The sequence below is a fragment of the Arachis duranensis genome, chromosome 5 (assembly GCF_000817695.3).
Source record: "Arachis duranensis cultivar V14167 chromosome 5, aradu.V14167.gnm2.J7QH, whole genome shotgun sequence".
In the NCBI taxonomy this organism is placed as follows: domain Eukaryota; kingdom Viridiplantae; phylum Streptophyta; class Magnoliopsida; order Fabales; family Fabaceae; genus Arachis; species Arachis duranensis.
Window position 1 is genome coordinate 11,039,522 of NC_029776.3, and position 15,428 is coordinate 11,054,949.

The following is a 15,428-nucleotide window of genomic DNA, read 5'->3' on the forward strand; positions in this document are numbered from 1 at the left end:
GATTTTGTTCCTCTTGGCCTAGGTAGAGTAATTAGTGACACTTGAGTTATCTAATTCCTTTGTTGATTGGTAATTGGAGAGATTGCTAATTGGTTTAGAGTGCACTAAAGCTAGTCTTTCCTTGGGAGTTGGCTAGGACTTGTGGCTCAAGTCAATTCATCCACTTGACTTTCCTTTCTTTAGTAAGGATTAACTAAGTGGTAGCAATGAACAATTCTCATCACAATTGAGAAGGATAACTAGGATAGGACTTCTAATTCTCATATCTTGCCAAGAGCTTTGTTAGTTGTTAGTTTATTTTCATTGCCATTTACTTTCATGTCTCTTATCCAAAACCCCAAAACAACTCAAACCAATAACAAGACACTTTATTGTAATTCCTAGGGAGAACGACCCGAGGTCCAATACTTCGGTTTATAAATTTAGGGGTTTGTTACTTGTGACAAACAATCTTTTGTATGAAAGGATTATTGTTTGGTTTAGAAACTATACTTTACAACGAGATTTCATTAGTGAAATTCTAAACCGTCAAAAATCCGTTCGTCACAAGGAGCCTCCATCGCGCCGACTGCCCTCGCTAGAAGCAACCGCTTCGCAACGTCACGGTTGAACACCTAGCAACTGCGTCCCTGTGTGATCTGGAACTCCCATCTGCGCCGACCCAATTTGCATCACCCAACCTTGTTCGCCCTCGGCATCCTGCGTCAGCCGGCGGCCTGGGTCCTCCTTCCTGCGTGACCATTGGATGATTCACGGTCTCGTTAGTGTGCCTGCATGATCACAACTACCGTCATCGACGTCATGCGGTTAGTAGCTTAATGTCTTGTTCTCATGATTCCTGTTTCTACTGTTTCTAGTGGTGGATATTATTTATGTTGCTGAGTTGTTCGGTTTATCATAGTGAAAACCTCAGTAGCTGCATTATTAGTTTGTCAGAACTTGTTGAATAAAATTGTGATGTAGATGGTTGCAGTTGATTTAATGTTTGTGCGAGAAGAATTACAAAAGCTTGGTTCAAATATGTCCTTTTTTCCCCTCGCTGTGTTGACCATTGCATGCAATGCTACTGATAAACTCCATTTGTAGGATTTATCTTGTGTTGAATCTAGAGTATTTTGTCAACCTTTTCTCACATTTACTCAATGAAATAGCATAGTTTTGTGATTGCCTCCTAATTTGTGCTTAAGTGTGAAAACATGCTTTTAGACCCTTAATTTGATAATTTTAATCCCCTTTGATTCCACTAGATGCCTTAATGTATTTGTTAGTGATTTCAGGTTGAAAATGGCTAAGAATGGATCAAAGAAGTGAAGAGAAGCATGCAAAGTGGAGAAATCATGAAAAGCCAAGGATGTGGAACGCGCCCACGGACGCGCACACGCACAAGACGTGTGCACATGGATCGCGCAATGCTCCAGGGACGCGTACGCATCGATGCCCACGCTGACTCCTTTAATGAAATCGCACCTGGCGATTTCAAAAGGGCTTCTGGTCCAGTTTTGAAGCCAATCTTGGGCAGGAAAAGGCTAAAGAGACCAAGGATTGAAGGGGAAGGCATCAATCAATTATTCAATCATGCAATCACTCACTTAATTTTAGGTTTTAGATGTAGTTTCTAGAGAGAGAGAGAGACTCTCTCCTCTCTCTAGGTTTTTGATTTTTAGGTTTAGTTTTTCTCAATTTCAGATTTCTATTATACTTTGATTTAGTTCTTATTCTACTTTTATTCATTCCAGTACTTTAGTTCATCTATTCCTCTTGTTGATTTTTTTTTCAATTTAGCTTGTGAATTATCATGTTAGATTTGATTCCCTATTTAATACAAATTGAGGTATTACATATTTATGATTACTTTTCTTTAATTGTTAGTCATTGATGATTGCAATTGGTTGTTTAGGTTTACTTTCCTTGTTAGTTTTCTATGCTTTTATTTTGTGCCTACCAAGTGTTTGATAAAACGCTTGGAATGATGTTAGAGTAGATTTTATTCTCTTGGCTTGGGAAGGTAACTTAGGAACTCTTGAGTTACTAATGTCCAAGTAATTGATGATTGGAGCCATTAACTCTAGTTCTCACTAGTTGAATTGGTGGAGAGCTAGGACTTATGGACCTGGATTGATATAACTCATTTAACTTTCCTTTACTACTAGTTAGAGGATGATTTAATGGGATTGATCCTTGCAATTATCATGTTGTGGTTGGTGATAAGGATAGAGATCCTTAAGCACCAAACCTTGCCAAGACCGCTTTATCATTCGAATTTCCTTGCAATTTACTTTTCTTGTTTCTTAATCCAAAACCCCAAAATATACAACTCATAACCAATAACAAGAACACTTTCCTGCAATTTCTTGAGAGACAACCCGAGGTTTGAATACTTCGGTTATTATTTCTAGGGGTTTGTTACTTGTGACAACCAAACTTTTGCATGAAGGGATTATTGTTGGTCTAGGAACTATACTTGCAACGAGAGTTTATTGTAAAATTATAGATCAAACAAAAGTCCGTTCATCAGCTACGTAAATCGGTTGACCATTATTGACCTCTAGTTGACATTAATTAGATGGTTACTTTAACATGTTATCGGATGGTTGGTTTCCATCGACAATCACTTATTTGCTTAACTAGATTTTTTTATGTAGGGAATTCTTTTTCCTTTTAAGCAATTAATTTTACTATCTGAGTACTACTGAATATTCTCTAAGTTAGTGTAATTGTATATATGCTCATCAAGTCGCGCTTTGTATTGCATAAGTGAATAAATTGAAACAGGTCTTCTTTTTCTATTCGATAATTGTTAAATTTAACCTTCTTGCCGTGATTTATGAAGTATGATTTGTTTTGACTTTGCGGATATCTTGATGTACACATGATTAGTTAAAGTGCGAATAGGTTGGTTAATTTACCAAACCTTTGGATGGTCGATTTTCATGATGGTGACTACTATTTTGATGTTAGTACATTATCAAATTGTTTGAACAAGTTGTTGTTTGATGGGTCTCTTCTTTTTGTAGGTAAGACAATGCATATATGATGCTAATTATATTAACCGTTTATTTAGTTTGAAGAAGTTCAAGTTAGATGTTTATTATCACACATACGACTTAATTTAATTTTATTACAAACAAATCACATAAAGAGTTTAATTTTCTTATATTCAGTGTTAAATTAGTTTATCTAATTATAGAACATATGTAAAAGATGTTAGGTGCGAAGGGTTCTAATTTTGTACTAGAAGAAAGGACAAGAGACGGGTCCAATAGTGCGTATGGTTGTTCACTAAGATGTTGGTAGCCATGAATAAAACTAATAATGCAACCATGTAGTGTATCTCAGGAGTTGATATTATAATATTTGTATGAATCAGATCATTTGAAGACATATAAAACCATAAAAGTCACCACTTCCCTATTGCCTTTTTGTTATTTTTTTCTTCAAGTGGCTATATTCTATTTCATGAAGGTATGGAAGTGTGGATCCAATCCATTCAAGTCATTAATCACTAATCTTCCAATAAAGCTTGATTTTTCTATAAAAATTACTAATCTTACAAAAATACTACTGATCTATATCCTCTAATTTTCATTATGTATATATCTTGTTATTTTAATGTATGACTTATTAAATACTAAAAAGACCAATGTTATATGACTAGTAAATATGATTAGTTTTTGTCCATATTTGGATGGTTGATTTTCATATATGGAAAGTTTACTGTGTTAGTATTTTGTGTGAGTATGGTGATGTTTGAGGATTGTCTTGTATTTTAGTGAGAAAATGTATACATGGTCCCTAGAGCATACTTTGAACTCGGATATTTATTCCGGATCAACGTGGAACATATGGTTACTTCAATAAATATCTGGATGGTTGAATTGCACTGGTTACTTTGCTATTTTCATGTGCCATGTTGTTACTTTGTGTAAATCTTATTTACCTTTCTGATTGTTGTGTTTATGATTGGCCGAGTCAGTCTCTCAGACCACTTAAATTTTTGCTGTGGACATCCTTTCTCTTCATCGGCCTTATAATTTTTCTTATATTAGCAGCTGGAATGATTACAAGGTTTTTTGCTCATGTGATTATAATTTTTCTTAGTTGGTTATAAACTGAATAGAATCTTGCATAGCATTTCAGAGGACCTATTGCGTGAGTAACTTTTCACGGTGCTCCAACCATCCATTATCATACCAACACAAAATAAGATGGATAAAAAGGTATCACATTGTTTACGTGATTGAAAACACATGTTTGGTTATATGTTGTGACTTAATTTTTTTTAATTTTTGCTCAAGAGAAATTAGTCGAGACGCGATACTCACCTTGCTACATCAACAACTTATTTTCCCACTTGGAACTACATAACGAGGATGCAAAGTTAGCTGAGATTGAAGCTATTGGATTTGATTTCCTGCGGCGGGTACCACTGTGGCATGTGAAGCAGAGCATCATGTTTCAACTTGCGAGGACCTATGACGTGGAATTAAACACTTTCAGGGTCGATGTAGGGGACATTTGCGTTATCGCTGAACTGATCGGCAATGTATTCGACATACCTTCTAGAGGTTAGTAGAAGTTATTTAAGATGTAATATTTACTGTGCGTGTTTTTTGGTTTGCCTTTGTAAACACTGATTGATTATTGTACGATGTTTCTTTAATGTAGGGGACCCAATCCAGGAATTGCAGAAGAAAAATGCATCCCATCTGGCACTTAAGAGATAGTTTCAAAAGAAAACAACAACATAACTACGAGACTTTGTCTTTGGCTGTCCAATAGAGACAGAGCAACAAAGGATGGCTTTTAGACGATACTTCATCCTAGTGGTTCTAAAGATGTTTCTTTGCCCCACAAGCCAGCAGACTATCTTTCCATGGTACCTCCCTCCGATTTGATTCCACTAGCCGTATCAGATATTGAAGTGGTTACGAGATGCAATAATAAAATTCCAAATCGAGAACCACGAAACATGCGGCGGGTGCATGTTCATGTTGCTGGTATCACAACTAGTTTACCTAATTTTCTCCTTCATTTACGTCTTAAGTTATAAATCCTAACATGTGAATTACTTGTGTCCAGGTTCTGTACTTTCAGTGCTTAGAGCATGTTCTGTTACATGCATGTCAAGCATGCGAGCCTTGGATTGCTGAATGGACCGCTGATGAACTTGATAAGAAGGCCAACCATGTTATTTCACAGGTATAATCCGTAATAATTTCATTTTTAGACTCAAATTGAATACAAATGGCATCAGTGGTTTTAGTTGATTTTTGCTATCTTCGTTGTCCCACATTAAACACACAGGGATGCATCGTGGACAAGCCCAGGAAGGGAAAAAAACCCAAGGAAGCAGCTAGTAGTAAAGAAGATAACGAACAAGCAAGGTGTAAACGGACCTGCAAGGACTTCCAAGCGCCATCTACCTGGTGCAGGACTAAACTTCAGTAAAGAGATATGGATGCGCAAAAGGTGATCTGCTTTCATTAAAATTACTTGTGTTATTATCATGGATATTTATTTTATTATGTATATGACTGGTTATTATTTTGTTAGTACATTCTTCCTTGTGTGGTGTGCAACGTGTTGTGATGTGCATGTAATGGTTAATTCTTGGGTCATGCCAGCGGTGTGGCAAGGTCAGCGATAGAATTAAACAGCCGCGTAAGGACTTCGAACAACCGCCATCTACCCAGAGCAGGACCAAATCTCAGCATACAGATATGGATGCGCAGAAGGTGGTCTCAGTTCATAAAAATTACTTGTGTTATTATCATGGATATTTATTTTAGTAAGTATGCGACTGGTTTGAGTATTGCATATGATGATATCTGGGAATATAGCTGCGACCATAGTTATAAATATTATTCCTCTCCTCTCCAACATGATAAAGTATTTTATATATGTTATTTTTCATATCCTGTTGTGTTGCTTATATCTCTTGATCTGTTCAATGTCTACACCAAAGGAATGCAGACCTGGTATAATGAAAAAGTTGCCTATTCGCAGAAGTCGATCAGGCAGCGGCATAAAAATAGCACATCCAGCAGAGACTGTCCCAAAAAGCAAGAGGACACCTTTGGTTGTCTCGGACTCTAATGATGAAGATAACACGCCGCTTGCTAGAAGGCAATGATTATTCCAACAAGAGCCTCCACCACAGGATGTCCATCAAGCAGAGCCTGAGGTCATGGACAATCATGAAGGTGCTTAAGAAGATCACTCTGGCCATAAGGAAGCATCTCCACGTACGCCGTCTTCGGCACTTGTCCAGCTTACCGTGTACGATTTTGACAGGCAAGTTATTTGTGGCTTACTTTGCTGTCTCTTTTTATTTTCTTTTTTTTTTTTGGGCCCGTGTGGTGATTAGCAGTCTTGGTAAGCCTAATTGGTCATTTTAGCTAACGTCATATTGCATTCGTTTGCAGTGAATTTGACGTCTCCATCGTACAGTGTCCTGAATTTGAACAAGAGTTGGCAAATGTTGAACAAGGGCGGCACACAAGGCCCATAAGCATGCAGCCACTGCAAATGGTGATGCCAAAGAAGTCATGCTTTCATACACCGAGTCCAGATAGACCTAGATTTTCACTTGGTTTGACTCATCTTGAAAAGACTCCAACCCCGTCCCCGATCCATTCAATTCATCCGAAGCTTAAGAATATAAAGAAGGGCAAGAATAAAGAGAAAAAAATCAGAGCATGAATACTTAACTCGTCCTTGAACAAAGAGCAACATTTGGCAGCCTATGAAGGCCGGAGGCATCTAGTTCTACAAAGGAATGACTTATGGATCTTGAAAGCCCGTAGTTGGGTCAACAGCACGATAAGTATCTGAACTTAATCATGCATTTTAAATCCCTACCTTTTTATGAGTGTTAAGTTTGTACTTGCTTACTCTATCGTGTAGGTCATTCAATGGATGTGCTACTCCTTCAACGACACCCAATCATCTAGATTCAAGCAAAATTTTTATTGCGTGTGTCCAGGGATATTGGTAATTACACTCTACTAATTACAATATGTTTCAGATTGTGTTAGGATTCTTACTGGTTGTGGATTTCCAGGAATCAGTCACACGAAATGATAATCTAGCATCATTAATTGACAATGCATGTCCGGTGTATGTGGGACTTAGTCCAAACTTTGGTGAGAATAATAGGTTCTTTGACAAAGTCGATGCTGCAAAGAGAAAATGGGTCAGTTGTAATCTTTTTTAACTAGTCTGCATTTTTGCATGTATTAGACAACTTGTAAAATATCGAACATCCTTGTTCTGTTTTTCCTGGTTATGTTTCATGTGATGCATGTGATTATTTTGTTACCAGAAATAGCCCCACTCTCTCTTATTGTATTCAAAATAAACTTGTTAAGATTTCCCTTCATGCTAGATGTTTACTTTAACATGGACCAGGATGGTCAGTTTGACTCTTAGAGACTCGTGTTTTGTTTTACAATATTTATATCCTGTTTGAATCAGGTGCTGGTTTATGCGTGTCCTTTTTTTAGGTAAAAATGTGTATATATTGCTTAAAGCGTGCTTCAGAATCAAATATTTATTCCATAGTTCATTTGAAACGGATGGTTACTATTTCATACTATTAAAATGGTTGTTTTTATCTGTATATATTGCTCTTCGGGTGTTATATGTTATTGCGTTGATTGAATCTACTCTTCTTTGCTGGTGGCTACGTTTATAATGGATTAGGTGGGTCTCCTAGACCTAGTAAATAGTTGCTTCAGGCATCCTGTGTCTTCATGATCAGTAATCTGATTTTTAGAATTATGTTGTAACTGTCATTTGATTCGATGATGTTTTCGTTCTTTCAAGGTCGAGGGTGTTGACTTGTTTTTCTTTAAGAGACATATCCAATCTTGTGTACTGTTTGCTGCAGTGGTTAATTCCTAATTGTTGGAGGGGCCATTAGTGGGTGTATGCGTTTGAGGTGAATGCGAAACGCCAAGTGATAATCGACAATTTGCATTCTGTACCACAAGATGATGAACGAGATAAACTCGATGCATATATAGTAGCATAATATATTCCTTTTTCCAATAGACAGTTATAATATCTAATTCTATAGCAAATTATTCTACTATATCGTTCCTTAATTTCCAGGGGAGACTGTTTGAGGACATGGCGAGAATTACAATTCCCGCATATGTCCGGACTACAAACGGCCCATCTCGTTCTTACGCCAGTGCTCCCAAGCAGCCGAACAAGTGAGATGAAATTACAACTTAGCTTTTGTGGTTTTTTTTCATGTGGCATACCCTATTTAAAATTCTTGTCATCCCGATTGCATAAGTGGTTTACTTGCCTGTAGCTCTGATTATGGCATCTACGTTATTAAGTTTATGGAAAGTTGGACTGAAGACTGTGCTGTTGATGAATGGAACAAGGTGACTATAATAAACTTTTTGACATATATCACGCGTAAATTTGAACATATATCACTGTAACGGTTCTTACTCCTAACTCGTATAGTAAATCTATATACAGGATTTACTCAGATCATACAGGATGGAGTTGATGTTAGAAACTATCTGTGGGCCACAAAATGCATTGGTTGATCAAGTTCTTACATTATTGGAGGACAAAGCTGAACCTGTACAGCGCAATCAACCACAGAACAAGAAAAAGGAAGTTAAATCACCATTCACTGCACCTAGCACGAGGACGTTGATAGAACATGCGAAAGGATTACCAAATGGGAGGATAATCAAAGGGAGGAAGAAGTAGCATAATTAGGTTTAACTACTGTGAATTTAATTACCATAAGTTATTTAGCTTACTTACTGCTTAAAGTCTTAGGGATTTATTTATGATACATTTGGAGGACTTGTTTCTAGTGGAAACTTTTTTTATAAACTTCTGTGAATCTATTGGTGTACAGTTGTTTAGGCATGACACATCTACGAGTGAGTCAAAATGACCATCTATTTTGTTTATGAAAGTAACCATTTAGATACATATTGAACTGAACATCCGGTTTGTTATGTCTTAACACATGGATATCTCTTTCGTATTTCAGATCTGACTTGAATTTGTTAAGTGTTGACATCATGATTATTGGTGTTGATACAAGATCCAGTGATTCCTTTGGAATGCATGCTACAGGTTGTATAGGTTGAATTACCCGAAGAATAACCATCCATGAATGCTGCAAAAGTGAACATCCAATATCATACAAAAATGAATATCCAATGTAACTGTGTAAAAATAACAATGTAATTACTTTCTAAAATAACCAGCTACATACCAAATGACCATGTAAAATAACATTTTGAAACCGTGATAGTAAGATAAAGCATAATGATAAACCCCATTTGTATGGTTTATCTTGTATTGATTTTAGGGGATTTTATAACCTTTTACCCACATTTATTCAATGAAATACCATGGTTTTGTATATTCTCCTTTAATTGTGCTTAAGAGTGAAAACATGCTTTTTAGGTCTTAAAATAACTAAATCTAATTCTCCTTGATTCCATTAGATGCCTTGATATGTTTGTTAAGTGATTTAAGGTTTAGGAGGCAAAGATTGGATCAAGGGAATGAAGAAAGAAGCATGAAAAGTTGGAGAACTCATGAAGAAATGAAAGAACCGGAAAGCTGTCAAGCCGACCTCTTCGCACTTAAACGACCATAACTTGAGCTACAGAGGTCCAAATGATGCGGTTCTAGTTGGGTTAGAAAGCTAACATCCGGGGCTTTGAAAAGATATAAGATTTGCCATAGTTGCTACATGTATGGTGGCGCGCACGCGCATAGTACGCGCACGCGCTGTTGCTTCCACCTGGTTCACTTAAAGCAAAACGTGGCCAGCGAATTCTAAAGCCTTGTGGGCCCAATCCAACTCATTTCTGATGCTATTTAAGCCAAGGATTGAAGAGGGAATGAGGATACTCTCATACTTTAGATGTTAGTTACCATTAGTCATAGTTTAGTTCTAGAAGTAGTTTCTAGAGAGAGAAGCTCTCACTTCTCTCTAGAATTAGGATTAGGATTATGTTTAGTTCTTAGATCTAGGTTTTAATCTTTGCTTTCTTCTACTTCTACCTTTCAATTCCTTGTTGCTATATTCATCTTCTTCTATTCTTTTATTGTAATTTCCTTTATGTTGTTCTTATACTTTGTTGTAGATCTACTATTGTTCCTTCCATTTTCTTTCAATTCAATAAGAGGTAATTCATAATAATTGTTCTTCTTCTCTTTTCTATTGTTGATCTCTTGCCTTTGTAGTTAGATCTCTCTTTAATTCTTGCAATTTATGTTGTTTACTTTTATTGCCTTTTATGTGTTTGTTGAAATGCCTCTTCTAGATATAGTATAGATTTTGTTCCTCTTGGCCTAGGTAGAGTAATTAGTGACACTTGAGTTATCTAATTCTTTTGTTGATTGATAATTGGAGAGATTGCTAATTGGTTTGGAGTGCACTAAAGCTAGTCTTTCCTTAGGAGTTGACTAGGACTTCATTGCCATTTACTTTTCATGCTTCTTATCCAAAACCCCAAAACACATCACAACCAATAATAAGACACTCTATTGTAATTCCTAGGGAGAACGACCCGAGGTTTCAATACTTTGGTTTATAAATTTAGGGGTTTGTTTTAGTGACAAACAACTTTTTGTATGAAAAGATTATTGTTTGGTTTAGAAACTATACTTGCAACGAGAATTCATTTGTGAAATTCTAAACCATCAAAAATCTAATCATCACATAACCAGCAAGCATTAAAAACAACTAAGCACCCAAGAATAACCATCCATGTTCACAACAAAAGTGAATATCCAATCACGTACAGAAATGAACATCCCACGTATTTGAATAAAAATAACAATGTAGTCACTATCTAAAACGATCAGCTACGTACCAAATGACTATGTAGTATAGCATGAAGTAAGTTATTACAAATTTAATAACTTTACTTGAAAGATAAAGAATAACCATCATGTATAATCATTCCAGCTAAGGTAAAATGGTTCATTGAAATTAATCAAGTATAGACTCTTGCAACAACTACATACAAACCTTAAAACTATATATTTATAATATCTTCATCTAATCTTGATAATAAATGAATACCAATCGGAACCATATATACATGGAGATTAAAAATAAACGCAAGCGCACCCATGTCCAACATATTCTAACTTTTACTGAAGGAGCTTAACAAAGACATGAAGCCACCAACTTGTTGAGGCTCATTCCGACCAACAACAGCACCAAAGTTTACATCTTGAGATGTCTCCAGACGAACCACCTGCTAAAGAACACAAAAAATGACAATAATTAACTTCTTGCATAGTACTATACCAAATAAACATGCAAGGTTGAGGTTGACACAAACATGTACTGGGGAGGCATTCTTGTTTTTCCTCCGAGCAGATTTCTTGAAGGACTTCTCTAGGACAGTGCCAAACCTCTTACTCTTTGGCCGGCCTTTTTGGTGACCTTCGATGGGCTTTGGATGTCAACTACACTGACAAGGTTCGAACTCTGTGAGCCAATGCTGGTGTGGGTGTCTGCCACGCTCGCGAACCTCTTCTTGGCACAGTGCACGGTCAGCTTGGCCCTTGTTACTTCCAGAGCAGTATGCATAATACTATTTTGTCGTCTTCATTGACGAACTCTTGAGCAACGATGTAGAAGTGTGCACATAATTCCCTGAACGCAGTATGACTCTCATCCGACCGACTGATGTCATGACTATCCTTAACATAAGTATGCTTGCACTTTATGTTCTTGCTCCATCGAGGGAGAACATAACAGGTAGGTACTTTAAACACTTTATACAAATGGAAAACTGCAACACCGTGACGACATAACACACCTGACCTTTCAAAAAGATTGCACTCAAAACGAACCTCCTGTATGGAACGGTCAAAGTGGACGTCGTATGAAAAGCAGAGAATAGTATTGTTGACTAATTTTTCCTCTTCTACCTTCATGCATACCGATGGCCACTCTTCAGCAACTATAGAGACTCTACAATCAGTCTTTTTCACAAACTCAGTTTGAACATCCCTAAACATGCTAGTAGTGTACTCCTGCTAAAATTGTCTCTCCATAGGTGAGCTCGTTGCACAAAGGATAACCTCCCTCGAGTCTACTGCATCATCCGTGTAAGAATCTATCGTAGAATGTGTGCATGCTCTCACTCCTTTGCGTACTCCTCATGGCATCCCAAAATTCACCCTTGAAGTATATGGGGACCCACATGCGTCGGTCAACATAAAGGTCTATAAAAAAATCATTCTTAGCACAGAAACCTTAAATTGAACTTATTACTACAAAACTGATAAATTCAGCTACCAAATAATTGTCAATTAAAGCGCATAAAGTAATTGTACACTAACGGACCTGACAGCCATGTGTTGTTATGTAAGTTGTACTCAGTTATAAATTCAGACCAGTTATCCTCAAATGACTCCACCGTCTGAGAGTTCCACACAATGTCATTGAGGTCATCATACAACTCTCTGTACCAGCGATAACCTCCAAGCTTGTGTGGTAACTTCTTCATAATGTGCCAGATGCACCAACGGTGGCGTGTATCGGGTAACGCCTTTTTGATCGCACAAAACATTGATCTGCATTGATCGGTGATGATCCCCTATGGAGCAGTTCTAATGCACTTGAGATTTTCTCATTCCCCAGCAGAGCACAACTGAGGAAGGTCGACTTATCATGGTGGTTGACACTGACAAACGACGGAAACGGTAATCCATGCCTACAAAAAAAAAACCACATATAAGAAATCCCACTCATGACAGTACAAATAAAAAAATAGAAAAAACACCAACATAACTACTTCATACATGTTTGTACTGTACGTGCTATTAAATAACACGACGTCTCCATAATATTCATACAACGCCCTACACCTTGCATCCACCCATACTGCACTCCTAAATTTACACTCCTCGTGCAACTTCACCGCGTAGAAGAAGTTCAGATTGATGTCCTTCATTCTCATGAAGTAGTTCATCATCTCCCTAACATCTACATTCAGGTTGCTGGTTCGGAGCCTTACTGTAATATAGTTTCTTAAATCCTTTTCTGAGAATCCAAGATTAAATGGGCCCCTAGCCTCATTTGCCAAAGCTAGGAATGTCTTGTTTGATCGAATCCCAACCTCATCATTATCCTTGATCACGCACTTCGCAAGCATGACCAACTCCCTATATTCATGGTAGTGCACCGCCTTTCTCGCTGAAAATGGGTGCGAGTGGCTCAGCTCAACCTTGAAGAAAATCCACTCTTGTTTCTCCTTATCAAAGTTCACATATATCCTTGCCTTGCATCCGGCGGTTGAAATCCGTGTTGGTGCTTTGTGAGAGACCCGCAGAACATGTCCCGATTGTAGTAGATAGCTTGGTTAACGGGTTCCTTTGTAATCTTGTCACATGTTGTCATCCTTATCTTAGTTGCAAATCTTACTTTCTTTGCGTAGGTAACATAGAATTCATGAGCCATGTGCAACTGCACAAACCGCATTCTAACTCTTGGTATTTCGTCTTCTTGAAGGCAACCATGATCCAGTAATTACATTTCAGATAAAAAAAATCAATGCCATTAATGATCAAATCAAACATGCGGATCATGACTACACAAAATTAAACTAGAGTCCAAACCTCGTAACCAAGATCCATCTCTTCACTTCCAACCTCAGTAACATCTGACAGTTGCATGGCTTACAATTCCAAAATAAACGCAAAAATCCAAAAAATAATAAGATAAATCCTTATTAAATATCATGTACATAAAATCTCAATAACCAGCACAAAAAATGCGACAAAAACTAGAAATCAAGTCAATCATCCTACCCATTTTAGCTTAAAAACAAATGCATGAAAATGACAATGATAGTAATCAAATTAATTATTTCATTTTACCTATTATATAAGTATTGTAACTACTATCTATTCTTTTTCACAATGACACTGTACATCACATGGCTGAACATGCAGTAGATACAACTACCATACACATAGTTCAGTCCTCGGTTCCAGAGCCAATGGTGACTAGAGTTGCTTTTTTTATTTCATTCAATGACCATCATGTATAATTATATACATATATTCTAATCTAAATATGTAGGAAGCAGCTTAAGTATCCCATCAGTTGATAACTATAACACCCTCACTATCAGAATGTCACGCTTCTGGCCGCGCTACTCTGATAGAAGAAGTATTGTGAGGACTTCATATACTTAATAATAAAATAGGAGCCTTTGACTCAAAATTGTATCACTGTTCTTTTCGAAAAGCGGAAAAAAATACTTTTTAAATAAAACAAAACAAGCATATACATGTACAAAACCTCTTATTCAAGTAACTTATACATATTATATACATACAAATCATACAACTTATATCCCTCTTACATAATATAATATTGATGGCGAGGGGTAAATAAATAAAAACTAAATAGCATTATCGACTAAGCGAAAACAAACTTCTTACTCAAGTAACTTATACATATTATATACGAACAAATCATACAACTCCTATCCCTCTTACATAATATAATATTGATGGCGTGGGGTAAATAATAAAAACTAAATAGCATTATCAACTAAGCGAAACGCAATACAACCCTTCGTGAGCTTTTTCATCCGTTTCCTAAAAAGATAAAGCTCTAGGGGAGTGAGAACTTAATCACACGGTCTCACCACATAGTTTCAGAATTGTCATAATAAGATATTCAAGAGAAATCTATTTTTTAAGCTCAGTGATTATTGTTCGTCCTTTGAATCTTTTAAAAACCAACAACTAATCATCCAAAAACCCTTTTCGAAAATCAATATTTAAATATCGAGAAATCCAAAACCTTTCTTTTCTTATAAGAAAATCTCAATCAGAAACCAACCACGCAATCAATCAACACAATCATCAATTCAGCACCAAAGCTCATTCTCAAAAGTAGCACACACCAGGACAAACACAGGCAAAACAGACAAGAAAAGCACAGGTTTAGGTAGCAGTTATAACAAATAGTTCAGGTAGCAGTTAATAATAGTTTAACAATTAGGCAAACCAAAACAAATTCAAACCCAAGTAAAGCATACAAATGCATATGATGCATGCATGTCCTATGGCTAATAAGCTCATCTGTCGATTATACAGGCAATCCGACAAGTCCGATTTGCTAAACCCTTGGACTGTCCCTCGACGCGCATCCCTATGAGTCTATGGATAGCTTTTTCTCATATATATATCAAATGTCTACCCAGGGAAACTCGTGTCTCAAATATTTCAAATAAATAAGCCATATGAATATTTCAATCATAATTCATCAATATCCATATCATCCTCAATATCATCATTATTCATCAATTTGTATCTCATTTCCAAATTCATTCAGCAATCATACTTTAACCAATCCTCATCATCCTTCATTCAAATTTAATCATCGTCATCCA

The 15,428-nt window shown here is 36.7% G+C and overlaps 1 protein-coding gene across 1 annotated transcript; it reads right to left on the minus strand.

The window, feature by feature from the left end:
* Positions 1-12,523: 12,523 nt before the first annotated feature.
* LOC107488022 (protein FAR1-RELATED SEQUENCE 5-like) lies at positions 12,524-13,501 on the minus strand. The gene is made up of 3 exons (XM_052261624.1): positions 13,302-13,501; positions 12,823-13,185; positions 12,524-12,734 (listed from the first exon to the last, which is right to left on the minus strand). The coding sequence occupies exons 1-3, from the start codon at positions 13,499-13,501 to the stop codon at positions 12,524-12,526; spliced, it is 774 nt and encodes a 257-aa protein (XP_052117584.1).
* Positions 13,502-15,428: the final 1,927 nt, after the last annotated feature.

Excerpts from the sequence above, each read along its gene's own strand:
- LOC107488022 (XM_052261624.1), bottom strand. The coding sequence starts at position 13,501 with ATGCGGTTTGTGCAGTTGCACATGGCTCATGAATTCTATGTTACCTAC. Across the intron at positions 13,186-13,301 it reads TTTCAACCGCCGGATGCAAG|GGAGTTGGTCATGCTTGCGA; the intron begins GCAAGGATATAT and ends CCATGAATATAG. Across the intron at positions 12,735-12,822 it reads AGCACGTACAGTACAAACAT|GCATGGATTACCGTTTCCGT; the intron begins GTATGAAGTAGT and ends TTTTTTTTGTAG.